This window comes from Narcine bancroftii, chromosome 7 (assembly GCF_036971445.1).
Source record: "Narcine bancroftii isolate sNarBan1 chromosome 7, sNarBan1.hap1, whole genome shotgun sequence".
Lineage (NCBI taxonomy): Eukaryota > Metazoa > Chordata > Chondrichthyes > Torpediniformes > Narcinidae > Narcine > Narcine bancroftii.
The window spans coordinates 30418412-30444522 of record NC_091475.1 but is presented as its reverse complement, the minus strand read 5'-3'; the positions used below and the strand labels follow the sequence as shown (position 1 = coordinate 30444522).

Sequence of the window (26111 nt, the reverse complement as noted above, 5' to 3'; positions counted from 1 at the left end):
CTGTGGGCCTGTGCTTCTCCAGCCTCTTCCCACCCGACCATTTTATTCAGACACCTGCCTATATTTTGCTCATACCTTGATGAAGAGCTCTGGCCCGAAACGTTACTATATAAAGTACAGAGTATGATTGCTGAGTTTCTCCAGCATTGTGTTTTCACTATAATCAACGTGTCTGCAGACTTTCATGTTTCACTGCTGAGTCACTTTTTAAATTTCTAGTTAATTTTCATAAATTTACTTGTCAGTAATTGGTTTATTCTCTGCTGACTGGCTATATTTTTTTTAAACTTTATTTATTTGTTCAAAAAACAAATAATATATGACATATTTGCAGCAATTAAACATAAACATTTTTTATATATAGAAAAAAAAGGAAAAAAAGAAAAGAATATTAAAGAAAAAGTTAAATATACATATTAAAATCTAATCAATATAAATTGAAATGTAAATATTCTGAGTATAACAACCACTTATTAATAAAAAAATTATAATTATCACATGAAACATACATAATTTTTTCCATTATTAAACAATATTTCATCTCATTATGACATCTTTTAATATCAATCATATTTGTATCTTTCCACGTACTAGCAATACATTTTTTCGCTATGGATAAAGCTAAATATACAAAAGCAAGCTGAAACTTGTCTAATCCCAAACCTTTCAGAGGTTGCAAACTACCCAATAAAAATACTGTTGTATCTAAAACTATTTTAATCTTATACAGGTATTCTAAAAAAGATTGAATTTTCTTCCAAAAAGATTGTATATGTATACATAACCAAACAGCATGAAAAAAAGTTCCAACCATATCACCACATCTAAAACACAAATCTGATTCATGAAAACCATATTTTTAAAAATTTTTCAGGTGTCAAATATAATTGATGTAAAAAATTGTAATTAATCATTGCATAATGTGCATTTATCAATCTAGTTACACTATCATAACAGATATCTAACCAATCCTCTTCAGAAAAAATAAAACCAATATCCGCTTCCCATTTAATTTTGAATCTATCCTAACCCTTTTTATCCATACCATCCTGTAACATTTGATACACATATGAAATATTAACCCTTCTCTGGTACCTTCATAAGGAAAGTCTCAAATTTAGTCATTTTAGGTAAAATCATATCTCTACCAAACATACATTTTACCAAAGATTGAATTTGATAATAAATAAATAGAGTTCTTATCAATACCAAAATCTTCTCTCATCTGATTAAAAGATAAAAACTTACCCTCTTTAAAACAATCTCCCAAATTTTTCACACCTTTAAATCTCCAATGCAATAAACTTTGATTATGTATTGAAAAAGAAATAAGTTGATTATTATACAACAGAGTCAAAGCCAATAATTTACCCCTAGAGCCTATAATTTTATTTTTCTTTATCCATAACTTCATTAAATGTTTTAGTATAGGCACATTATATTGTTGTAACAAATTTATATTCCACCTAAACAAAAATTGATGCATTTCAAATTCAGAAATACTTGCCATCTCAATTTTAGCCCAACGAGGAGGCCGTACCAAATCCATCAATGAACTAATAAATTTAAGTTGGGCTGCTTCATAATAATTTTGAAAATGTGGTAAATGTAGTCCCCCTAACTCATATTTCCAAGTTAATTCATTCAAAGCTACTCTCGAAAATTTACCCCTCCATAAAAACTCCCTAACCATTTTATTCAAATCTAGAAAATTTTTTTTATCAAGTAAATACGGAATAGATTGAAACAAATATTGTATACATGGAAAGATATTAATCTTAATTGTATTTATCCTACCCATTAAATTAATAGGTAAATCTTTCCATTTAATCAAATCAGTTTTAATTTTTTTCATTAACGGAGCATAATTTAATTTATATAAAGATTGATAATTAACATTCAAAATTATACCCAGATATTTAATTCAATCAGTCCACTTCAAATTAATAATATTCTTATAAACTGAATAATCTCCTTCACTTACTGGTAATATTTCACTTTTTTCCCCAATTAATTTTATATCCAGAAAGACATCCATATTGTATTAAACATTCCTTCAAGTGCAAAAGTGACTGAGCTGGGTTTATTAAATACACCAATACATCATCAGCAAATAAATTAATTTTATACTCCTCATCTAAAACTTTCATACCTTGCATCTGTGTATTTTGTCTTATCAGCTGTGCTAAAGGTTCAATCACTAATGCAAACAAAGCTGGTGATAAAGGACAATCTTGACAAGTTTATCGAGTTAACTTAAAAGATTCCGAAATCAAACCATTCGTCAATACTCTAGCTACCGGTTTACTATATAGAGCCCTAATCCAACCAATAAAAGAAGGACCAAACTTAAATTTCTCTAAAACTTTAAACAAAAAATTCCATTCTACTCTATCAAATGCTTTTTCTGCATCTAAGGATATCACCATCGATTGTCAAAATCTATTAATCAAACTAATCACACGCAAAATATTATGTGAAGCATATCTATTCTTTATAAAACCTGTTTGATCAATATGAATCAACTTGGGTAAAAATTTAGCCAATCTATTCGCTAATATTTTAGCTATTATTTTATAATCTACCTTTAACAATGAAATTGGTCTATATGAAGGTACCTTCAAAGGATCTCTATCTTTTTTAGGAATTACTGTAATTAAAGCACTAGAACAAGACTCAGGTAATTCATAATGTTCTCCAACTTGACGTAATATATCCCCAAACACTGTAGATAAATCATTATTAAAAATTTTATAAAATTCAACCGAAAATCCATCATCACCAGGCGATTTACCATTTGGCATTTCAAGCATAGCCATTTTAATTTCCGAATCAGTAAATGGTTCTTCTAACTCCTGTATATCTGCATCCTCTAATATAGGTAAATTCAACTGTGATAAAAAAAGATCAATTGATCCAGTTTCTTGTTTTCCTTCAGATGTATATAACTTTTTATAAAATGAATAAATTTCATCATTAATCTCATGAGGTTTATAAGTAATAAGAGAATTCCGTCTAACAGCATTAATAGTCCTCGATATCTGTTCTTTCTTTAATTGCCACACTAATACCTTATGTGCTTTCTCTCCCCATTCGTAATATCATTGTTTAGTCCTATTAATCACATATTCAACTTGATAAGATTGCAAAGTATTATATTCCAATTTCAACCTAGATAATTCTATTTTCTGATCTTCTGTAGCATCTTTATGAAATGCCTTTTCTGGTGGGGGGGGGGGGGCGTGGCAAGATGGTGTAAGGAATAGACGTGCCTTCCAGTCCTCTCCTGACTCTTTGTTATTGTTTTGTCTATAAGTGCCCGTTAAAACTTTCTAAAAAATTTATAAATAGTTAGAGGTGCTGAACTAGCTTCTAATGGTATAATTGCTGAAAAAAAGTAAAAGAAAACAGCAACAGATCGCTAAGAAATTACATTTCCCGAAGTTATCTGAGCCTACCTGTTTACAAGAAGCCAGGACTCAGCGTGGAATGGATCCAAGAGGAGAAGTGCAGGATTCGGCAAAGGAGCTCCGCTCTGTACCGGTAGGGTTCTTTAAAGATGGCGCCCGGCAGCCTTTGGAACAAAGGGCTAGCCAGACGCGTGTATTTCAATCAACGCCCGCTATGAGCACTGTCACTGAACCTTTGACAGTTGGAACAGCTGGGACGCCGCCAGCTGAAGACCCGACTTTAAAGAGACGTCCACTGATTGATATAGCGGTGGCGCTGCGAAATGCACCACCAGTTATGAAGACTTCAACAAATCTTGATGTAATGAAGGCTTTTGATGTAATATGGGTTAAGGATAACCCTGACTATCAGTCTTCTGATGCTGCTGAGGAGGTTGTGGCAGGGGTTTCTACACGGAGTCATACTGCAAGGAAAGCAGTTAAACTAAGGGAAGGATTAGAAGACCCTCTGGTTACTCAGATACAGCAGGATCCTATTGTACCTGAATCTATTCCAGTTGATATGCTTATCAAGAATCTTGAATTTAAGTTATCTTCTTCAATCAAAGAGTTAGGTAAATCTTTGGTTCAAGTTAATACCTTGGTGGATATTGTAAGGTAAAACATCATGAGATGGGAATGTGTAGGGAGTTACCCTGTACAGGGCAGTAACAAGAAGGGGAGGTGTCCTTGTACTCCTGTTAGGTAAAACATCATGAGATGGGACCGGAGAAGGAGTCACCCAGTACTAAGGAGTAACAGAATGCATCCTTGTACTTACAAGATAAGAGAGACATTGATGGATTGAGAGGCAGGAAGCTAGCAGGGAAAGGATAGCAACAGTTTTAGTCATTGGACAAGTAATGATATGATGATGTTCTAAACATGTATCCAAGGGTATAAAAAATCACCATTTTGCTGATAACGGCAGAATGCATTCTCCGACTAACTTGTTAGTCGCAAGTGTTACAATCCGGTAATAAAGAACAAAGAACCCTGATTTCGACTCAGCCTGGTGTTTGTCTCACTCATTCATGAACAAAGCAGACCTAACAATTTGGTGACCCCGACGTGATGGGTGAGTGAACACTGGACGACGGTTTCTGTTTTTTCTGACAATCATCACAGCCGGCTGATAAAAAGGTCCAGAGAAGCCTGTTTTAACAAAATTATCTTTTTTTTTTAAATCTTTATGATTGTCAGTAAGAACTGGAGATCGGACAAATTAGACGACCACAATTGAAGGTCGCATGCCAGGATTGTAACACGTAAGTGATTACAGACAAGATAAAAGTCCTTAAGGTGTTTGAATGACATTTATTAAGTGCTTCGCAAGAAACTACTAGAGTTTAAAAGTCTTTATTGTGTCGTTGCAAAGTCCAATAGAGTGAGAAGGTGGTCTATAAACAATTGAGGACCTGAGTTTTCTGCCCTAAACTGGTTATTAAGAGGAGAAATCTCCCACGTGAAGGTTGGGCTTTGAAAGAAAACAAAGGTTCAGGCTTATTGGCCTCAATTGTATCTGAGAGACTGACTTATAAATGTCCGGTAGGTATGATAATGTCTGTACACTTGAGAAGTTAAGAATTTATTTCCCCAATTCGCCGTGGTGGAATACCACAGCAGACACTAGAGACCTTGAGACAACAAAAAAAAGTACTCAGGGACGCCTGCCTGGTGAACAAGAACGACGACAGAAGGCTGCGACAGCTGTGTCCGGATCAGGTAGGAGATATTAATGAAAAAGTTGACAAACTCCTAAGAGACACCCAGTTTATTCGAAATACTTTTGATAAGTTAAATGAGGGTATTCCCAACATCACCAAGGAGATAAAGTTACGTAAATTCATAGATTGGTACAGGGAAACAGGACAAAAGTATAGCCCAAATATTTGGTTTTCTAGTTGTAATTTAACTTTCAGACCCCTTTGGGAAAACAGAGAGTGGAAAACGAGCAATCAGAGTATACAGGACAGTCTGAAGTCAATTGGAGGACAAGACTTAGAGACTGTTCTTTTAAAAGATATTAGTCATCCAGCTTGCAAGGAGACATTTTTAAAAGCAATTTTCGTTGACATAGATCCCCTAAACGGACAAGAACCTAAATTAAAACAGGCATTAGAAAGCGGTCCCGCAGCTATGGCTGTACAGTTGCCTGCTAAGACTTTTGACCAAGTTATTAAGGAAATTAATCAGGAATTAGAGGAGCGAAATACCAGTAATGCGGCATTGGAAAAACAAAAAATGCTCCGAAAATGTGTAGACCGCTGGAGGAAGAGGGGTTGGTTACCCGGGGGCACTGAGATGTTCCTGACAGGTGAGGGGAACAAAAATTTTAAAACGTAGAGGCTTAGATAAGCTGGAAGAAACAAAACACAGAAGGGAAAGGAAAAGTGCCTGTTTCCAGTTTCCAGCCACGAAGTGTCCGGGTTTGCTCTCTCCCTCCCTCCTTTCACCCTCCCCCCTCTCTCTTCTCTCCCCCCCTCTCTCTTCTCTCCCCCTCTCTCTCTTCTCCCCCCCCTCCTCTCTCACCCACTCCCCCTCCCAATCCCAATCTGTGGCGGTGCTGCCCTGAAATCCCCAGGTTGGGCAGGGCAGAGAAATACAATTTGGTTTTAATTTTGTGCCCACAATTCCAGCTCCGCATCAAATGGGATCCTGTTTTATCCTCTCTCCCTCCCTTTTTCCCGCACCCCCACCATTGCGGGATCAGGGCAGACATTGTGGGCTGACGTGTAGCTCACTCGAGGTGGGAGGGAAGGAAGGAGTGATAGTTCCCAGTGGTGGGAGACCCAATCTGATCCAGACCAGTGATCACAGGATGAGAACCTTTTAAAACCTTTGAAACGAAAGTGTTAATCTGAAGACTTTTCTCCCAGTGGGGCCAGTGCAAGGCATTTTCTCTCTCTATCTCTTGTGCTCTGTGTATCTGCCTCTCTATCTCTTTCTCTCGCTATGCTCTCTCTCTCTCTCTCTCTCTCTCTCTCTCTCTCTCTCTCTCTGACACCCCAGATGGGATACTGGAGTCACGTCCCTTATATCCAGATATTGAGACACTGGGGTGTGACAAGAACCACGGGAATAGGGACACATCAGACGAGGTACAGGCCCCTTTAATAAAAATAGAAGGGGGAGTAATAGATGTAGAGACCCCTCTGGAGTCCAAGAAAATAGAAAAGGAGTTAGAGATACAGAAATGGAACATGAAAAAGGTTCAGGATAACATTAAAAACTTAAACAGAGATATTAATGTGCTGGGGCAGATCAGTGAGGATCAAAAAGATTTAATGGTAGGTGTATTGAAGGAAGTGGAAAAGATAACTACAACACTGTCAGGAGAAATTAAAGCTGAAGGAATGGTAATAGGAGTAAAGGACGAAAAGTGTAGTACAGATGAGGAAACGAGATACGATCCACCATGGGAGGAAAGTAAAAGGAAAAGACTCGGGAGGGAGAAAAATAGACATGCCTACTTGGACATAGTTAGAACAAAAGAGAAAGATGTGAAACAACTAAACTATGGCCGAAAAGATTATCTTAGAGATGAACGTGACCAATATACCTTTGACCCTGAGACATTGGAAGCTGATAGGGACAGTGACAGTGACGAAGAAGAGTCAGAACAAGGTGGGATAAATAAATGCATGCCAAGAGTAAAGAAGGAGCAGAAATCCCCAAAATTGAGATATCAATGCCCATTACTGATCACGGGACGGGGAACTCAAAAATATGTACCCTGGTCACGAATGGACTTAGAGAGTTTTATGAAAAAACTACCTCCGTTGAGTAATGGGGCTAGTCCATGGATTTCTTGTTTTGAGCGAGAAACCTGCCAAGAACAATTAGCACTCGCTGATGTCAGAACTATCATGATAAAATTAAAGGCAGAAGGGGCCCTGAAGCAAATAGAGAGAATTGTAAGAAGCAGTAAATTGGGGGATGAAATAGAATTTAACCCACTTCGGAATAAATTTTGGGAAGCACTTAGAGAAACATTTCCTACACCCTATAGTTTGGATGCCTTGGTAACCCTTCAACTAAAGGAAGGAGAGACTGCACACGAGTATTTCACTCGAGCATGGGACTTATGGGAAACAGGGACTGGAGAAAGACCTGACCACAGCCCCTTAGGAAGGGCTCACTTTCGTAATGGGATAATAAACGGACTACCTGCTACGGTTCAAGCAAAATTAAGGGACATTGTGGGATTAGAGACAATGTCAGAGGATTTGTGGAAAAGACACCTGACACATGCAATCAAACGACATCGTCAATCAGAGCATGCTAAGTCAGAAAGTGCGTCCCAGAAGGAGGTGGACAAGACAACCGATAAATTGGTGAGAGCCATAGAACATATAGGGGTTAAATTAGCGGCCCAACAGATAGTCCCACAGGTCATGGGGCCAGTGATAAATCCGGGACCCCAAGTAAGAAATGGTTGGGAAAGACAGCTAGGTACAATGTATAGAGGGGAACATGCAGTATGCTGGTACTGCCAAAATCCTGGACACTACCAGCGGAACTGTCCGGAGGCTGGGAGAGCAAGGGGAAAAAGATTACCCTCTATTAGAGGCTATCGGGGAAGAGGAGGAAACTTAAGAGGACTAGCAAGGGGTAGGGGTGGACATATTGATGGGCCCCAGAGAATCGGGGGGTGGCAGAGTGATCAACAAGTCCAGGCACCTCAGTGTAATGACTATATTGAGGAAGGTGCTGAATTTGATTATTGAAGGTGCCCTGGAGAATCAAAAATCACGCCTCCCTGGGAGCCACCAAAAATTTGGGGGACGGTAAATGGAGAAAAAATTGAATTTATGGTTGACACAGGGGCAGCAGTTACGACAGTGATTAAAAAACCCCCAGGGAGCACATTTTCGGGCAAAACATTATCTACAATAGGATTCTCCGGGATAAGGGAAACACAGCCCTATACAGATAACATCGACATGACATTTGGACGACAAAGGGTTAAAACGCCTGTCCTGGTTGTGCCAAGTTGCCCCATTAATTTATTAGCAAGGGACATTCTTACCAAACTAGGAATAACCATACAATGTTCTGAGAAGGGCCTTCGGTTAACATACCCAGGGGATACAATAAGAAGGGGAGGACAGTTTATAGTAATGACCCCATCTAACGCTTCAGAAGACTCTGTGGAGGTTAGTATTTTCTGGAGTCGGCTACTGTATGATGAACCAGGCCCAGGGCTGATTAAGCAGTTTTTTGAGTGGAGGGCCAGTATTCCTCGGTATGGGGATTACCATTATCCACTAGATCCTATGCATGTTACATTAAACTACACCATCCACCCGGACCAGGAATATGAGGAGAGGTGGGACTCTCTAAAAGAAGGGAAGACAGAAACGATACATTGTCCATTTATCTTTGTAGGTAAGGAGGGAATAGCTGCTATGGTTGTCATGACAGAAGAACAAATGGAGTGGTTCTGCTTAAGAGTAGAAAGTGTGCCTCATGTGACCTTGGGTATTGACAAAGATCATCACGCTCGACAGCTGGGTCCGATGGTAAAGGAAGCGATAGGGTGTGAATACAGGCAGACAGAAATCCCGGGATATTCCACCTCGGAGGGAGGAAAATTTGTCAGACTGAATATTGAAGCATGGGACCAGGTTGTGAATGAGAAAGTAGAAAGAGACCGAGCCATAGAAGGAGAAAATATTGATCACAGAGACTCAGACAAATATCTTTCTAATCTGAGTCCACATATACGGACAACGGGGCCCTATGATGTGGGAGTAATAAAAGGAGAGGTATTTCTAGAATTGGCCAACCCCGGGCAGAAACCAATATGGAGAAAACAATACCGCTTGTCGCCCAGTCAGGAGGAGGGTATTAAAGGAACGATAGAAGGGTTAATGGAGTCAGGGGTTTTAAGGGCGGCACCTGACAGTATGTGGTACACGCCCATCATGCCTGTTCCCAAACAGGGTAGAAAAGACTGGAGGATGGTACACGACCTCCGGGAGATTAACTTGGCTACCAAGACTATCGGGAGACCAGTCCCAGACCCATATGTAGCACTTAGGGCTCTGAGTCCGGAGCACGAATACTATACTGTCATTGATCTGGCAAACGCATTCTTCTGCTTGAAATTAGCTGAGGAATGCCAAGACTGGTTCACTTTCACTTACCAAGCACATCGGTACACATACACTAGATTACCTCAGGGTTATAAGGACAGTCCAGGACTGTTCAATCAGGCCCTTAGCGAAATCCTAATGAAATTAAAGCTCCCGGAAGATGTTACACTGATTCAGTATGTAGACGACCTACTATTAGCAGGGAAAACGCCACATGGGTGCCTGACAGGGCAGCCAAACAGGTTACTGGTTATCATGAACATATACAGGGGATGATTTTGAGGTCCCATAACAAAAAAAATGAATCTGAAACTAAGGAGACTTGTAGCAGATTGAATGACTACACAGATGAGTTTTGTGGAGGAAGAGTGCTGTACAACTGGCACATGCAAAACTGGGATGGTCGGTGTGCTCTAGTAACCCTTAATGCGCCAGTGCTGATTGTCAAAATGCAGGAGGGAGACGAGGATTCCCTAGAATTGCGCCACACAGAGAGTTGGCTGTGGAGAAAAAGGAGGAGTGTTGGACTCTTGGGGCCGGGAGGAAGGAACCCTGATGGGGTATGGATTGATGCCATTGGCCAAGCCCGGAATATTCCGGACGAATTTAAATTAGCCGATGAGATTGCAGCTGGGTTTGAAAGCTTTCCTGTTTTTAGTGCAATTTTTCCCATCACTGTAAATAAAAATGTTAATAGGATCAACCTTATTCACTATAATGTCCAGCGCCTTGCAAATTTGACCAGGGACGTTGTTGAGGCAATACATCAACAACTGTCAGAAACTTCCCTTATGACACTTCAGAATAGGATAGCGATTGATATGGTCCTGGCAGAGAAAGGTGGAGTGTGTGCTATGTTTGGAGATCTATGCTGCACTTCTATCTCTAATAACACAGGGCCAGATGGATCACTCACTAAGGGGTTAACAAAACTTAGGGCATTGGCGAAAGAATTAAAAGCCCAGTCTGGAGTCTCCAATCCTGTTTTATCCTGATTACAGGGAGTGTTTGGGAGATGGAGCACATTGTTAGGACAACTTTTGCTGGGTTTGTTCATTTCTGTATCAATTTTTATCACTTGTGGCTGTTGTTGTATTCCATGCATTCGAACGCTGGTCACGAGGACCATAGAGACAGCCCTTGCTGACCGTGATGAACTGCCTCCGAAATATCAAGCTGTGCAGGCTGTGGAGCAAGACTATCTCACATTACAGGAGACGGAGAAAGTTGCTGAGATCGATCTGGAGTCTGAAGGGGAATGTGATGGGAAGGAGGGATTGTGAATTAGATTGTTACACATATAATTTTAACCTTGCTTGTAACCCAAATATTATAACATTGATTGTAACACAAACATTATTAATCAGATTGTAGAACAAGTATTATGAATTAGATTGTAGACCATATGTTAACTTGGGAATTTACTAATGTACGGGGGGTTAGCTAGTTTTTTGCTTGGGGGCAAATGGGATGAAACTTGTAAACGGGCAATGGGATCGGGGTGACGGATGGGGGGTGTACGCAAAGGAGGGTTGGGGGAACCCTCGCCCACCAGCCGAACTACCCTGTGAACAGAACCCGTATAGAGCTTGGCAATAATAGGCGAAATAATGTAACGCGGTGGTAGCATAGTCAGGGCGAGATTGTCCTCTAAAGAGGACAAAGGAGGGATTGTAAGGTAAAACATCATGAGATGGGAATGTGTAGGGAGTTACCCTGTACAGGGCAGTAACAAGAAGGGGAGGTGTCCTTGTACTCCTGTTAGGTAAAACATCATGAGATGGGACCGGAGAAGGAGTCACCCAGTACTAAGGAGTAACAGAATGCATCCTTGTACTTACAAGATAAGAGAGACATTGATGGATTGAGAGGCAGGAAGCTAGCAGGGAAAGGATAGCAACAGTTTTAGTCATTGGACAAGTAATGATATGATGATGTTCTAAACATGTATCCAAGGGTATAAAAAATCACCATTTTGCTGATAACGGCAGAATGCATTCTCCGACTAACTTGTTAGTCGCAAGTGTTACAATCCGGTAATAAAGAACAAAGAACCCTGATTTCGACTCAGCCTGGTGTTTGTCTCACTCATTCATGAACAAAGCAGACCTAACAATATTAATACTCAACAGATGGTTGATTTATGGAGCTTTTAAGCTTGAAACGAATGATGTTTGTGACCAAGGTATAGTTGAGGTACAAGATCAAATACAAGACGTAAATAAAACAATTGAAACTTTACAAATTCAGAATAAAAATTTAGCGAAAAAGGTTGATTATTTGGAGAATCAGTCTAGACGGAACAATGTAAAAATTATTGGCTTGCCAGAAGATATAGAAGGACCAGATCCAAGAAAATTTTTTACCGATTGGATTCCACAAGTGTTAGGACAAGATAAGTTTCCGGAAGGTTTAATACTGGAACGTGCTCACCGAGCTCTGAGAAGAAAGCCTTTTCCAGGAGAGAATCCAAGACCCGTTCTGGTCCGTTGTTTAAATTATTATGATAGAGAGACAATTTTGCATGTGGCTATTAGAAATGCACAACAAAGTAGATCTCCTTTGATGGTCCAGAACAATCGTGTTTTTTTAAAATCCGGATTTGAGTCAAGAAGTTATGTCTCAACGACGTGAATTTAATCTTGTGAAGAAAGGATATAAAGCAACATTTAGATACCCTGCAGTATTGAAGATTTTCCAGGATGGATGTCAGCCAAATTTTTTTGATAGCCCTAAAGCTATGGACTTTGCTCAATTGTTATCAATCACGCAATTCCAGGAACGACGTAGTCCTCCACAGTCTCCAAAGACAGTAGAGACACAAGATGGGAATCGAATTTCAAGAAGAAATGGAAGCAATGGTGGTCGGAGTGACAAAGCTGATTAAATTTTTTTTTTCTCGAGAAGATTTAAATAATGATGATAGTTTAATGTGAAATGGGAGTTAGGAGAGGGAACTGGGTGGGCATTATTTTCCAGAAGTCGTCAGCTACGTGTGAGTTATCTCACACCCAATATTTTGTGGGAGTTACCGCATTGTGTGGTTTAGACAGGAGGAGGTAGCTGTAACCTCTTACCTGTTTTTTTTTTTAATTTTTGGATTAAGGAGTGAAGTTTCTTTTTATTATTTTTATAAAAAAAATAATTTCCTTTTTTTTGTTGTAGTTTTAAGAGGGGATAAGGGGAGGGGGTCTTTTTTTTTCTTTTCTTGGTGTTTTTTTTTCTTTTTTTTTCTTGTTGTGTTGTTGTAAGAAAGGTCTAAATTAAAGTTTGCTTCTTTTAATGTTCAGGGTTTAAATAATATTATTAAGCGTAAGAAAATACTTGTTTACTTAAAAAAAATTAAAGTTGATGTGGCTTTTTTTTTGCAGGAAACTTAATTAACAGATAAGGAACATGTGAAACTTAAACGTGAATGGGTTGGATAAGTTTTTTTTATATTCTTCATTTAATTCAAAGGCAAAAGGAGAGGCAATTTTGATGCACAAGAATCTACTATTTCCGTTACAGAATGAAGAGAAAAATGGTGGAAGATTATTAAAACTGAATTGTACAATCTTTAACGAGGCTTGGACTTTGCTTGATGTTTATGCTCCAAATGTTGAGGATACAGCTTTTGTTGTGGATATGTCTTTATTACTTGGACAAGTAAATTCTAATGTGATGATTGGGGGAGATTTAAATGTGGTATTGGAGCCTTTATTGGACAAGTATTCAAGAGTAATTAAGCCATTATATAATAATCAACTTGTTCTTTTTACACATACTTTTGTGATTGATTGCAACAGTTTTGGAAAGGTATTCAATTTATTTTTAATAGTTTATATATCTATGTTGTATTAGATCCTGATATATTTTTATTAGGGAATATGCAATCATTAATTGATTTAGGCTTAATTGATTTTTAGATTTTTTGTAATTATTTAGCCTTAGTGGTGGCCAAGAAATGTATAGCGCTTATTTGGAAAGATAGAAATATATTATTCTTAGATAGGTGGTATTTAGAGATGAAGTCTTGTTTAATTATGGAAAAGATATTCTTTTCAATTCAAGATAGGATGTCTTTTTATAAGCTGAAGTGGACTCCATTTGTTAAGTATATAGTAATTAAGTTTGACTTAAATATGTTTTATGTGTGATATTTTAGATTTGATAACTTTTTTTAAATTAGTATTTTTACTTGTTATTTTTCTTTTTGTTTGTCTGTGAGTGTTTTTTTATATATATTATTAACTTTATTAATTCTTCACTCTTTATTTTGGGGGGAGGAGTGGTTTTTTTTTTAATATATAGATTTTTTTTAGTGGCTGTATATATGGGGGGGGTTAGACTAATTTAAGTTAGGTCATTAATGTTGTGCTGTAATAATTACTTTATTTTTCCTTTTTCTTTAAATGTAATTTTTTCTGTTTAATTCATGTGAAAATTTTTAAATAAAGTTAAAAAAAATGAAATGCCTTTTCTAACTCATCAATCTGTTTCTCTAATTCAAGACTCTGATTTAATCGATTCTTTTTTATTTTAGAAGTATAACTAATTATTTGTCCTCTCAAATAGGCTTTCATAGAATCCAATAATACAAACTTACTTTGAACAGAATTAGAATTTTCTTTAAAAAAAAATTAATGTTTTTTCAAAAAATCAATACATTCCATATTTTTTAACAACATTCTATTAAACCTCCAACGATAAGCCATTTGAATTTTCTCATAAGTTGCATATGTAAAATATAACAAAGAGTGGTCTGAAATCACCCTACTTTTATATTCCGTTTGTTGTATTTTCCCTTATAGATGTGCCGATACTAAAAATAAGTCAATCCTTGAAAATGATTCATGTCTAGATGAATAAAAGGAAAAATCTTTCTATGTCGGATTAAGACGTCTCCAAATACCTACTAAATTAAGATCTTTCATCAACGCTTTGACCTGAGTTGCCATCTTGGATTTCTTAACTTTCTTCGGAGATTCATCTAATAAAAGTTCCAAAACACAATTAAAATCACCACCAACTAAAATATTATCATTAGCCTGACCCAAACATAAAAATGCATCTGAAATAAATATTTCATCATCTGCATTTGGGGCATAAATATTAAGTAAAGTCCAAAATTCACTAAAAATCTTACAATTCAATTTTAAGAATACATCCTGCCTTTTCCTCCATTGATTGTAATTCAAAAGATAAATTTTTATGTATCAAAATTGCTACACCTTTAGCTCTGGAATTAAATGAAGAAGAATATACATACAACTCAGTCCCCTTTTAATTTCATGCTTTCCTTCACATTCAAATGTGTTTCTTGTAAAAAAGCAATTATCAATTTTCATTTTCTTAATATACGCCAAGACTCGCTTACGCTTATTCGGACTGTTTAATCCTCGAACATTAAAAATAGCAAACCTCAACTTTGACATACCTACTATTATTACTAAATACCAATAATATTTTTATATAAAACTCAAATCAACATATATAGGCCCTCCAATAGAAAAAAAATCACAAATTAAAAACTAACTAAAATGAAAATAAAAAAATGAAGAAAAAAAAGAAAACCCCCCCCCCCAAAAAACTACCAAAAGGTAGTAATCCCCTAAACAAAAATTGCGTGTGGTCACCTACTAGTGGCTGATGACTAGTAAAGAACTTGGTGCAAATCACTCCCTCCCCAGCCAAACAATCAATAACTTCAAAATATCATAATAACAAAAAAAAAATAGAATAAGAAAATTCTTCTTTTCATCCAAAAGATTCCAATCTCGGAGATCCCATTTCAGAAGGAGGTAGACTCTTTCCATTCCCGTTTTTCCCATTTCTGCCATTTCTTCCATTTCCAGAACAACCAGATTTTTCTTTAGGAGATAATGGTGGACTACGTCTTTGTCCTCTTACATCTGGCAATGAATCAGCAAAAATCATTGCTTCATGATCAGTTTCAAAAAACCGAAATTTACAGTCTCCATAAAACACCTTCAACTCTGCAGGGTAGCGAAAAGTAGACTTATAACCTTTAAGCCACAAAACTTCTTTAACTGGATTGAATCGACGTTGACGTTGAATGACCTCTTGACTCAAATCAGGATTTTAAAAAAACTGCTATTCTGAATCAATAATGGAGTTTGTCGTTGTCTCACATTTTGCACTGCTAGTCGAAGTATTGCTTCTCTGTCCAAATAACTCAAATATTGAATTATTACTGGTCACGGTGGTTGACCAGCTGAGGGTGTTCTTCTTAAAGCTCTATGGGCTCTTTCCAATACCAATCCCCCATAGAAAAATTCTTGCCATAATATTTGCGGGATCCAGTCTTTAAAGAAACGAAGAGGATCTTGTTCTTCTATACCTTCTGGCAAACCAACAATTTTCACATTATTCCTTCTGCTTTGATTCTCCAAGTAGTCCATTTTTCTTTCCAGCTCCTTCTCACATTCTCCTAGTTCTATGACTGATTTTTAAACCTTCAACACTTTTTCTATGTTAGAAGTCACTTTTTTTACAGTCCAAAAAAGCAGTCTGAAATTTTTAAAATTCTTCATAAGATGCATCCACACGTGCCTTAACCGTATTTAATTCTGAACTTAAACCAGCATTCATTTGAACCATTTCATTCATCAGAGATGTCAACATCGGTTGAATAACTGCATTTAATTGCATACATTGTGAATCCATAAATCTCAGCTCTGCTCTCTCTGAGAACAAGGTAACTGCAGTTCCTGCTGCAACTCAACAGAAGGCATTTTAAAAGTTTTACTGCGGGTCTGGACTCCCAGTGACGGTACCCCGACTTCCTCAGGGGGTCGCCGCTGGTCTCCCCCCGCATCTCGTTTTTTCATCAAATCACGAAGAAAAGCAATTTCTTCAGATTGAAGTGCTACCTGATGCATTTCCAACAATGGAGTCATCTTCCTGCATGTTCCCTCTGTTGAAATCGAAAGGCTTTCCAAATTGGGGTCCACTTCTTGGGAACACACACCTTCTTCCAGAGAACGGGTAATTCCAGTGCCATCCTTCACTTGGTGAGCAATAGACTTTTTTTTTCAGCTCCCACAGGCAGTCTTTGAGGTTTACACAATGAAGAGATTGAGCCTGGGGCTGTATCAAGTCGTCTGGGCCCCAAATCTTCAGCACTTCGAAAATGTAACTTCTTCTGCACTTGAGGTTTAATCTTTTTACCAATAGTGGCCATACTAATTCCTTAATACTTTAAACTAAAATTTAAAAAAATTAAACTTGTAAACAAAGAGTTAAAAAACAAGTACTTAAAGTCTGGCCAGAGAAGTCGAGATTACACGTCTAGACTCTACGCCATCTTGCCACGCCCCCCGACTGGCTATATTGTTGACATATTGTCTACAGTGCTGTTTAAAATTATTAGCCAGTCACAATTTTTTTTAAAAAGTCATGGTAAAGACAAGAAATGCTTTATCACAGAGACAGAAAGAAATTACCAGGCAGACAAGGGAAAAATCAAAGATGTGCTCAAGGCCTCCTTGAAAATTACAACATCCTCGCTGTCTCATGGCAACCTCTAGCCCATGACCGCTGGAGTAAGCAACATTCAGGATGTTATTGAAAGCCTTAAGTAAGTGTATTGTGTGCACAAAGAAGACATGTATTACTCACAAACTACTTCCCACCACTCAATCAGACACCTCCTACCTTAATTGTGGAGGAGTCTGCAGTTCTCACATTGCCCTTTTCAACCACTTGAGAACTGATAAAACATAATCATTCTCTGTCCTGATGGACTGCCTAAGGGGGAGGAGAATGGCAACTTTTTCCAATTCAAAACACAAGGGGCCCTAATTATCAGAAATGACACAGGTTTGGCAATTATATAATTACCTTAAATCATTTTTGTTTTACTTGGTTGCCACAGTCATTAAAAATAAATCTTTCAGTAGTTCAGTAAGTAAATTACTATCCATATGTTAATATTGCAAACATAAATTTTTGTCTCAATGCAGATATCAACTAAAATCCCCACTTACTGATCATTATTGTGTAATGTAGCATTAGATAATACACAATTGTGATGGACTTTGTAAAAGAAAATCAACCTCAGTTGTAAAGCCTTCCATAAACAAGATAGGTAACACATCATATGGAGTTTATATTTAAGAATGTACATTAGATACATATTCAGAAATGTCTTTTATTTTAACTATATTCAATGAATTGTAAAAATGTTAAGGAAATAACCAATATGTTTACCATTGTTACCTTTTTTCTCCAAGCTTCACTCCCTATTAGCTTGATTGTTCACATATCCTTGCCATTATTTAACCTCTTCTCAAGAAAAAACAACTGTTGCAGTTCTTTGTGAAACACACCTTCAAGTTCTTTATTGTGTTTCAAAAATTCTTTGAATGTATTCAACCTGTTTAAGTGCTTTAAAAGAACAAAACAATTGCACAATTAGACACCTTGAAATATAATCATGAATGTATGATAGGAAGGAATAAATCAATAATTTTTACTTCAGAAACTAATCTAATTTTCTCTAAATTGTCATGGCACTGCAATATTTAAAGCATATAAAAAATAAAATTTCTAATAAAAGCATTCTTGTGAAAACACAAAATATATCCATACCAACAAATATAAATAAAATATCCCAGTTAACAACTTGGTTTTGCTGGACTTTAAAAGGTACAAATGCATAAATACTCAACCTGTGGTAATGGTTCTTCTGCCAGCATAAGGCCCAGCTCCTCCACCCATTCTTTAATCAGATCTAATTCAACATTGCAGATATCTCCAACACTGAGCTTCCCTTCTGAAAACTTCTCTGGAGCATCCACTTCATCAGTTACTGACACTTTAACTTTCCAGTCAGATGATGTGACCTATTAGTTCAACAAGAGAATGTCATAAATTATACACAATATCTTCTTCACTTATCTATCAAGCAATGACCATCTCCATCAAGAAAAAAATCTAATCTACTATTGATGAAGAAGTGTTGCAATTACGCAGTCCCCTGCCATCATTGTGTTGAGGGTCACATCTGAACAGAAATTAAGTGGGAATGTAGTGGCGCTATAGATAGACCACAACTCCCAGAAGTCTAGCGAACTGGCACGGGATGTCACAACTTCATGATGTGGCACACCTTTCAGTGTTTTAAAAGAATACGCACGTAACTCAAGAAAAGGAGTTCTGATTTACCTGCAACTGTGTGTATTGTTATTTTGCATTCATTAGCTGTCACTGTGTTTTCAGTGGCTACAGGACCAGCAACATGATTAAAAATGTGAAATACTGAGTATCCACATGGCTTATCTTTTGACACCACAAAGCCTTTTCACCATCCGCAAGGTACAAATCAGAAGCATAGTGAAATTAATATACCCACTTCTCCAGATGAGTACGGCTCCAGCAACAAAAGAAACTCAATGCTGACCAAAAGAAATTAGCCTATTTTATTGACACCCTTCCTCAACTTTAAACAGTTACTCCACCAGCAACACACAACAGTATGTACCATACACAAAATATATGGCAGTTATTTGTCTATGCTACAATGACGGTATATTTAGATTAATATGAGAATAACTGTAAAAATATATAAACTTGTTTCAGAGAAAGAAATTTATATTATAGTTACCTCTTCTATCATTTTATTTGCTGCTTTTGCTTCAGGAATGTGTTGAAATTCCTGTAGAAGTACAAGGATTGTCCGTCTATAGTTCTCAAACCATTCTGGAGAAACTCTCATTTCTACAGAATGCATCAGGTCATTACGACATTTAATCACCTGAACATAAACATTAAAATCATATATTAGTATTAATATAATCAGTACTTTAGCATCTGATAGAACATACTGTGTCTCCCTGTCCAAAAGTGAGGGAAGACAGAGGAGGTAGGGATAGAGGAGGGGAAGAGGAAGAACAATATAGCCCATTATTGACATGACTTTCATTTCTGAGAGGTCTTTAGATTTAAATCAGTGGTTACCAAACTTTTTGGTGCTGCTGCCCCCTTGGCCTCCAGGCCATATCCTGAATGCCCCCACCAAACAATAGTGCTGGGGGGAGGTGTTTGTGGCAGCGCTGAGCGGGGTGGGGGGGGGCTAGTGGCAGCACTGAGCGGGGGGGGGGGGAGCTAGAGGCGGCACTGAACAGGGTGGGGGGGGGGTTAGTGGCGGCGCTGAGCAAGGAGGTAGTGAAGCTAGTACAACATGCCGACCACCAAGAACATCTCTCATGAGAACACCTTGTTACCATTTATTTTGTTCACTACTGCCACACCAAGTCTGGCCATAAAATTACTGCAATCCCTTCTTCATAAACTTTGCAGCAGATTGAATAACAAGACTGAAGCTTTGGACCGCCCCCTTCTTCCTCACCGCCTCCTGACTGCTCCCTTTTCCCTCACCATCCCCTTGAGTCTTTCCACCGCCCACAGGGGGGCAGCAGCACGCACTCTGGGAATCACTAATTTAAATGAAGACTTGATTTAAAAAAGATTATTTTTTTTACTGAGTATAAAATGCACAATGGATTAATAAAAACAGAAATTTAATGAGGAAAGATTCAAGGACTATATCATAAAGTGAAGCCTATTTCAGTACAGGCAGTCCCCAGGTTATGAACAAGTTCCGTTAACTGGGTCTGTCCATAAGACAAATTTGTACACAAGGCGGAACAGGTACTTACAGTTCTTATTTAGCGTTCGTGAGGTGACATAATGCGCATGCACGAATTGGGGACACAATGCACATTGGGGAACAGCTCGTTCGTAAGTATGAGTTGTTTATAACCCGGGGGCTGCCTGTATATATGGCTAAAAGTGGAGGTGGAGGGGAAATAAATGCATGGACAAAACTAAGTCAAACGAATGGGTTGTATAATTACATTGTACCGATTCGACATCCAGGTTTTAGGTTCAGAAATAAGACATGTCACGATAACAAAACCACAATAACTCAAATTTTTAAAATGGTAAATGAAAACTGGAGGAGTTGAGGATAATTGATAACGTTGATTCACTTTTTACATAATGCAGCACAACATGTATTGATTAACATTGCTTCCTCATCTTGTTTTTTGCAACCAAATACCAATTGATGTTTTAAGATAAACATTAATATGGGTACTCTCCAACGAGGCAGCATTAATATTGACCTCCAATTTCCATTAAATTGTTCCCCTGAGTCTCTTTCCCTATCTTTCTGTGTCATTTCCTCCAGTTGCCCACCTCTTTCCCTTCCCTCTCCTATCAGAGACCTACCCTCTCCCCATCACTTTTCAGTTATTCTCTTCTACCTGTATCCACCTTTGACCTAAAAAGATGTGTTTGATTCAATAAGTCAAACAGTGGACTTTATAAAGCATACATATCAATGTTTTGGTCTTCAGCCCTTCGGATCTGAATAAAATCGTGGGGGCGGGGCAGGGAGAGGAGCACAGGCCCACAGGCAAGAGGTGGATAAGGGAGGGAGGGCATAACAGAAAACAGGAGAAAGGGGATAGCTCTGTGAATGGAAAGGGAAGGGGATGGACTGCTGGAGAAAAGAAGACAGAGAGGTAGGAAGAGAAGAAGACTGGGGTGTGGTTTCGCAGAATATGCAAAATGTTGACAGGTGCCTGAAATAAAATGTGGGGTTAAGCAAAATCTTTATTTTAACTATATTAAGTACACCATTTGACTTGCTAAGTTTCTGAACATTGTGTTTTAACTTCAGTCACTGCATCTGCGTGTTTTACTTCACATATGATCTCTTACCTGTTAGTCTGTGCTCCTGCCACTTCCTCCCTCCCCCCCCCCCCCCCCACTTCTTAATTCAGGTCCCCATCTGTTTTTGCTTATACCTGACAAAGGACCCAGCCCAAAAACATTGGTTGTCCTTACTTCCAATGGATGCTGTGTGACCTGTTGAGTATCTCTAACATATACAATTACACTCCATTCCAGCATCTGTAGACTTTCTTGTTTAATTTAATATGTAACAGGACCCAGTGGAAAGATGCAGAGTGTATGAGGCATGAGAACTTGTTTCATGGGAAGTGTTTGGGATGATCATCGTAGCAAGAGCAACCTTTGAATTTCACAAGGCATTTTATGATGTTATGGCTTCCTACACAGCAATATTAGGGGCTAATTTAGCAATATGTGCCTCATCTTCCAGTTCCTCTTTTACACCTACTTGTATAAATGCTCGATGAGGCCCTTAGTGTTGACAGCATTAGGTTATCACATTTGTCCTGGTTTTTCACTTCTACAGTGCACGAAGTTGCACACGACACAGTCCACTACTAAAAGGATCAACCCTTACTGGGAAGTACTGAAGATCCACAAGAGATTGCGGCACTTTTAGTGACCTAAAACTTTGTTTCTCTTAGCTGTTTTCTGTTTTTATTTCAGATTTCCTGCACCATATTTTTTTTGACCATCTAGACCATCTAGAATACAATAGCTCATGTAAATAGTAACCCATTCATTCATCAGCTTTGTTTCTTCAGTGGCTGCTCTGTGTATCATTTATAAAATATAGTCACTCAAATGGTCTTCTCTGTCAGTACCTCCCAAACCATGGCAACAATAAAAAAAACAAGAGTAGCAGGAATATTGTAACACCACATTATTCCCCTCCAAGACGCACAGTATCCTGCATTTAAAATGTACTGCCATTCCTTTGTGAAGCTGTCAAACCAATAGTGTTTAATTATTCCTTCACCAAAAGGACTGTAGCAGGTCATCATCATCTGCAATAACAGCATTTACAGTTGGACCAAAAATTCTGTGTTGCTTAGATTCCCATAAAATATATAAATATTTGATGAGAAGCACCATGGGAAAAATCATTGTAAAATGCAAAATATCAGGCAAACTTATTTTTGGTTTACTCCCTTATTTAGCCTAATTAAAACAAAGATTCATCAATGCTCTTTTACAATAGGAGTCCTCTTGACTGCTTGTTAGATTGCTTTGTTGAGCACCTGGGCTCTGTCCTCTGCAATAGCATGGATCTTCCCAGTGGCCATTGTTATGAACACAGGAAAAAGCAATGATTCACCAGACAGTGGTAAATGCAAAATAATTGCCACATAACAGTTCTCACTTAACTCTAAGATGAAACCCCATGATGTGCAAAGATAATTGTATAAATGTGTGTGTGTATTTAAGTCCAAACTATTTCAGTTAAACTTAAGTCTAAAAAGTCATTTTCAAGGCTCAGTATTTTAAAGTCATGTTGAACTTGAAGGTCTATTAAATTGTAGTTGTACATTACAACTCCGATTATCCAAAATGGTTGAGACCATTTTGGATAAACTGATTTTTTTTTTTTTTTTCGGAGAACCAGTCATTTTTTCAAAACAGCCTAGTAGCAACAGCAAATCACTAGTAACAGTGTTTAAACAACAAATGAACAACAAGATATAGCTTTTTAAACATTAAAATAATGTTTAATTCTCACAAAAAAAAAATGCTGGCCACCGCCAATCACCAACATCTCTCCACTGAAGCCCCACTTGTGCCAGGAGCCTGCCCAGAAACTTGAGGTCTGCTGCTGCTGGTGCCGGGAGCCTGAGGTCTGCTACTGCCGGCGCCAGGAGCCCGAAGTCCCCAATCAGTTCAGCTCCAATAAAAATTCAGATAACTGAGGATTTCAGAGAATCCAATTTTGGATAATCAGAATTGTACTGTAATTACAAAACATCAATTCTTTTAAATTGTTGCTTAAAGCAGTAATGAAGTATTTGTTAACATTGGTTCAGTCCTTAGATGCCCAAACTCACAAATCTTGTTGTTTTCCCAGGAAGAGATTTCTTCTTAAACTCTCACACTGGTTTTCTTCACTCCCTCTTAGCTTCTTAAGAGTACTGGAGCTTCTTACACTAAAGCCACTTAGAACAGCGCTTCCTCCTTCTTCAGAGAATACTGTCAATCTACTTCTTCTGGTTTCTTCTTCTTCTGGTCTAAATATTCCTCTGCCTTTGGGTGGGTATGAAATTACATTACCAATGAGGTCAGTCTTAATTCCTGGAATACATGTTATCAGTTATTGGAATTTTAAACAGTTGCCTACTGCAGTTTCTTGTAAACCATGTGATCTTCTAACTCTGGCTTGCAGATGCCATGACTCCAAAAGATTACCTTACTTCTGTATATCACTCAAATGGCTTGGAGTTTCATTTCTCTTGTTTAAGAGGCCTTAATTGCTCTTAAGATCCACACATTGTAATTGAGTTTCAATTAAGAACACTTTTGGTCCATTATGGTATTGTTCTTCTAGACACTGCAACTCCAAACTAACACTTTGCTCTGAGTGCAATGATGTCTTTGCAAACGTGCTGTGACCTATTGTGACAGAATATAGATATGCTTTTGGGAGATAAATTTGGGCAGGTTTTAGTGTAGGTCACATACAAACACTTTAAAACAGTTCTTATTTAAAATACTGGAGCTCTGCTTATGCTAGGCATGTCAGAGCCAACAGTCTTTGCAGAAGCTTTGGAGAATGCCAAAGAGACATTACTAATGGATTGTTCTTTACAAAAAGGCAACAGATGAAAGAGCTTGTTGGAGCTGCAGATTGTCTGCAATGGAACTTGCTATTCTAAGAGGGTCATGTGGTTTTGCAAGCAGAGAGAATCAAAGAGGCTTTTCTCTCAGAGAGAGAGAGAGAGAGAGAGAGAGAGTTCTTCATTTTTACAGTCAACAGCAGCAACTGGAACAGGACAAGCTGGCAAGCTTGTGGAAAACCCCATTTGAAAGAAGGATTGTGAGTGCTTAGTTCAGCGTGGTCAAAGCCCTTGTGGTTCATGCAAGAGGAGAGGACTGGCTGTCTAATGTTTCACTTGGAATAAGAGAAACAGAAAAAGCACTCTGTGGTGACCTGAAAGAAAAAGGTTATCATCTGAGAACCCTGATGGGGGCAAATTTCGTCAGCAAGACACTGAAATGGCTGATTAAAAAGGAATCAGTTGTGGGTGTCCTGGAACAACGAATCTCTCTCTGAAAACTGACAAGAAGCTTCCTGAGTGGTAACCATTTACGTTTCAAGCACCAAAGCCTGGTGAACTTTATAAATGTTAAATTCTGTGCACAGTACAAGAATTGCCTGCAACCAGTGAACTTGGAGGAATGAGAAGTGAGATTGGACTGTGAACCAAATAACTTTTCTGAACTAACACACACATTACATATGCGTGTGCTTAGAATTAGAAGGGGGTTGTTAGGTTAGTTAAGTCAATAGTGATAAGTTAAAGTGTGATTCTGTTTTCATGTTGAAAGATAATTAAAAGCAACTTTTGTTTAAGTAACCATTTGTCTTGGTGAATATCTATTGCTGCTGGGTTTTGGGGTCCTCTGGGCTCATAACACTATGTACAAACCTATTCCAAATCCACTACATTACTTAAGACATATTTATAAGAAATACAGCTTAACTTTAACCTAAATATTACTATTAACAGAGATCCATTAACCACCCATTTCAATTCTCTAACCCATTCCTTTGCTGACATGTCCATCCATGCACCACCAGACTGAGACTACCCGTAAATCTTCCGACTGGAAGATGGCATTACTAGAACTAGATGGCATTAATATCAAACCCCCGCCCAACCTTCTCCCATCACCTTTTCCTATCTGTCTTTCCATTCCATCCCATCCCCTTTTGCACAAATATGATAAATTCTTACCTCATCCCTTATATCCAATTAACACCTTTTGTTGATCTAGTTTCCTCCCCTATTGCTTGAATTCTGAGACTTTCTAAGATTTCCTGCTTCTGGCTTATTCCTTGAAGAAGGGATCAGGCTCGAAACGTCGACAATATATCTTTGTCTCCTTTCAATGCTGAGTTCCTCCAGCATTTCAGTCTGTTTTTTACTACAATTACAGTGTCTGCAGACTTTTGTGCTTCACTCAGTGAAACAACAGTGTAAATCTGTTAATCATGATAATTACATGTAGTGTAATATTAAAAGGACTTCAAAGCAATTTTGACTAGTTTAAAAATGCTCAAAGAAGTTGGATTTAAGGAGGATTTTAATACAAGAAGTAGACAGACTGATGTAGGAAAGGAAATCAATAGCATGAAACTTTGATGACTGGAGACAAAGAATGTGTGTTTAGGGGAAGGGTAAGTAGATTACCACCAACTAAATATGGAGGAACTGAGAGTTCTGCAATGCAGAACTTAACAGAGCTTCAAAACATTACAGAATTGAATAGAAAAGTCATGAAAGGATTTACAAAAGGGAAGGAACAATAAAACTAAATAATCTTTCTGGTAATATTTCAAAATGTTTCCTTACTAACCTCAATAATTTTTTGCCGTTGAAAGTGAAAATGATCGCAAAAAACAAAAAGATTCAAAAGAGCTGCTGCATCACAATTTTCTGGTCCCTGTCTATTGGCTTGCCCTCGAGGCATGTAGACCTGAAATGACAAATTAATCACAAATGTAAATAGAACATTCCCATTTCTTAACTTAAGTTAAAAAAAATCTATTAATAATTCAAGTATGTTGCATCTATACTGAGAATTATGAATAGAATTATTGGAAAAAAACTACCCAATCAAGTACAGGAAATGATGAGGT

At 37.8% G+C, this 26111-nt stretch overlaps 1 protein-coding gene across 10 annotated transcripts in view; it reads right to left on the bottom strand.

Annotated features, from left to right (window-relative positions):
* LOC138738684 (uncharacterized protein CXorf38-like) overlaps positions 1–26111 on the bottom strand; it is a 62742-nt gene that overhangs the window by 27917 nt on the left and 8714 nt on the right. For 5 of the 10 annotated variants that reach the window (XM_069889376.1, XM_069889372.1, XM_069889375.1 and 2 more), the window contains exons 3-7: positions 25829–25948; positions 19161–19310; positions 18226–18399; positions 17774–17941; positions 14449–14522 (exon numbers count right to left, since the gene is read on the bottom strand). In XM_069889376.1, the coding sequence (XP_069745477.1) occupies positions 17813–17941; positions 18226–18399; positions 19161–19310; positions 25829–25948 (573 nt within the window). In that variant the 3' untranslated portion in view covers positions 14449–14522; positions 17774–17812. Of the gene's footprint in view, positions 1–3458; positions 3875–14448; positions 14523–17209; positions 17303–17764; positions 17942–18225; positions 18400–19160; positions 19311–25828; positions 25949–26111 lie in introns of all 10 variants that reach the window. The other 5 variants (XM_069889381.1, XM_069889380.1, XM_069889377.1 and 2 more) reach the window with 4 other exon arrangements.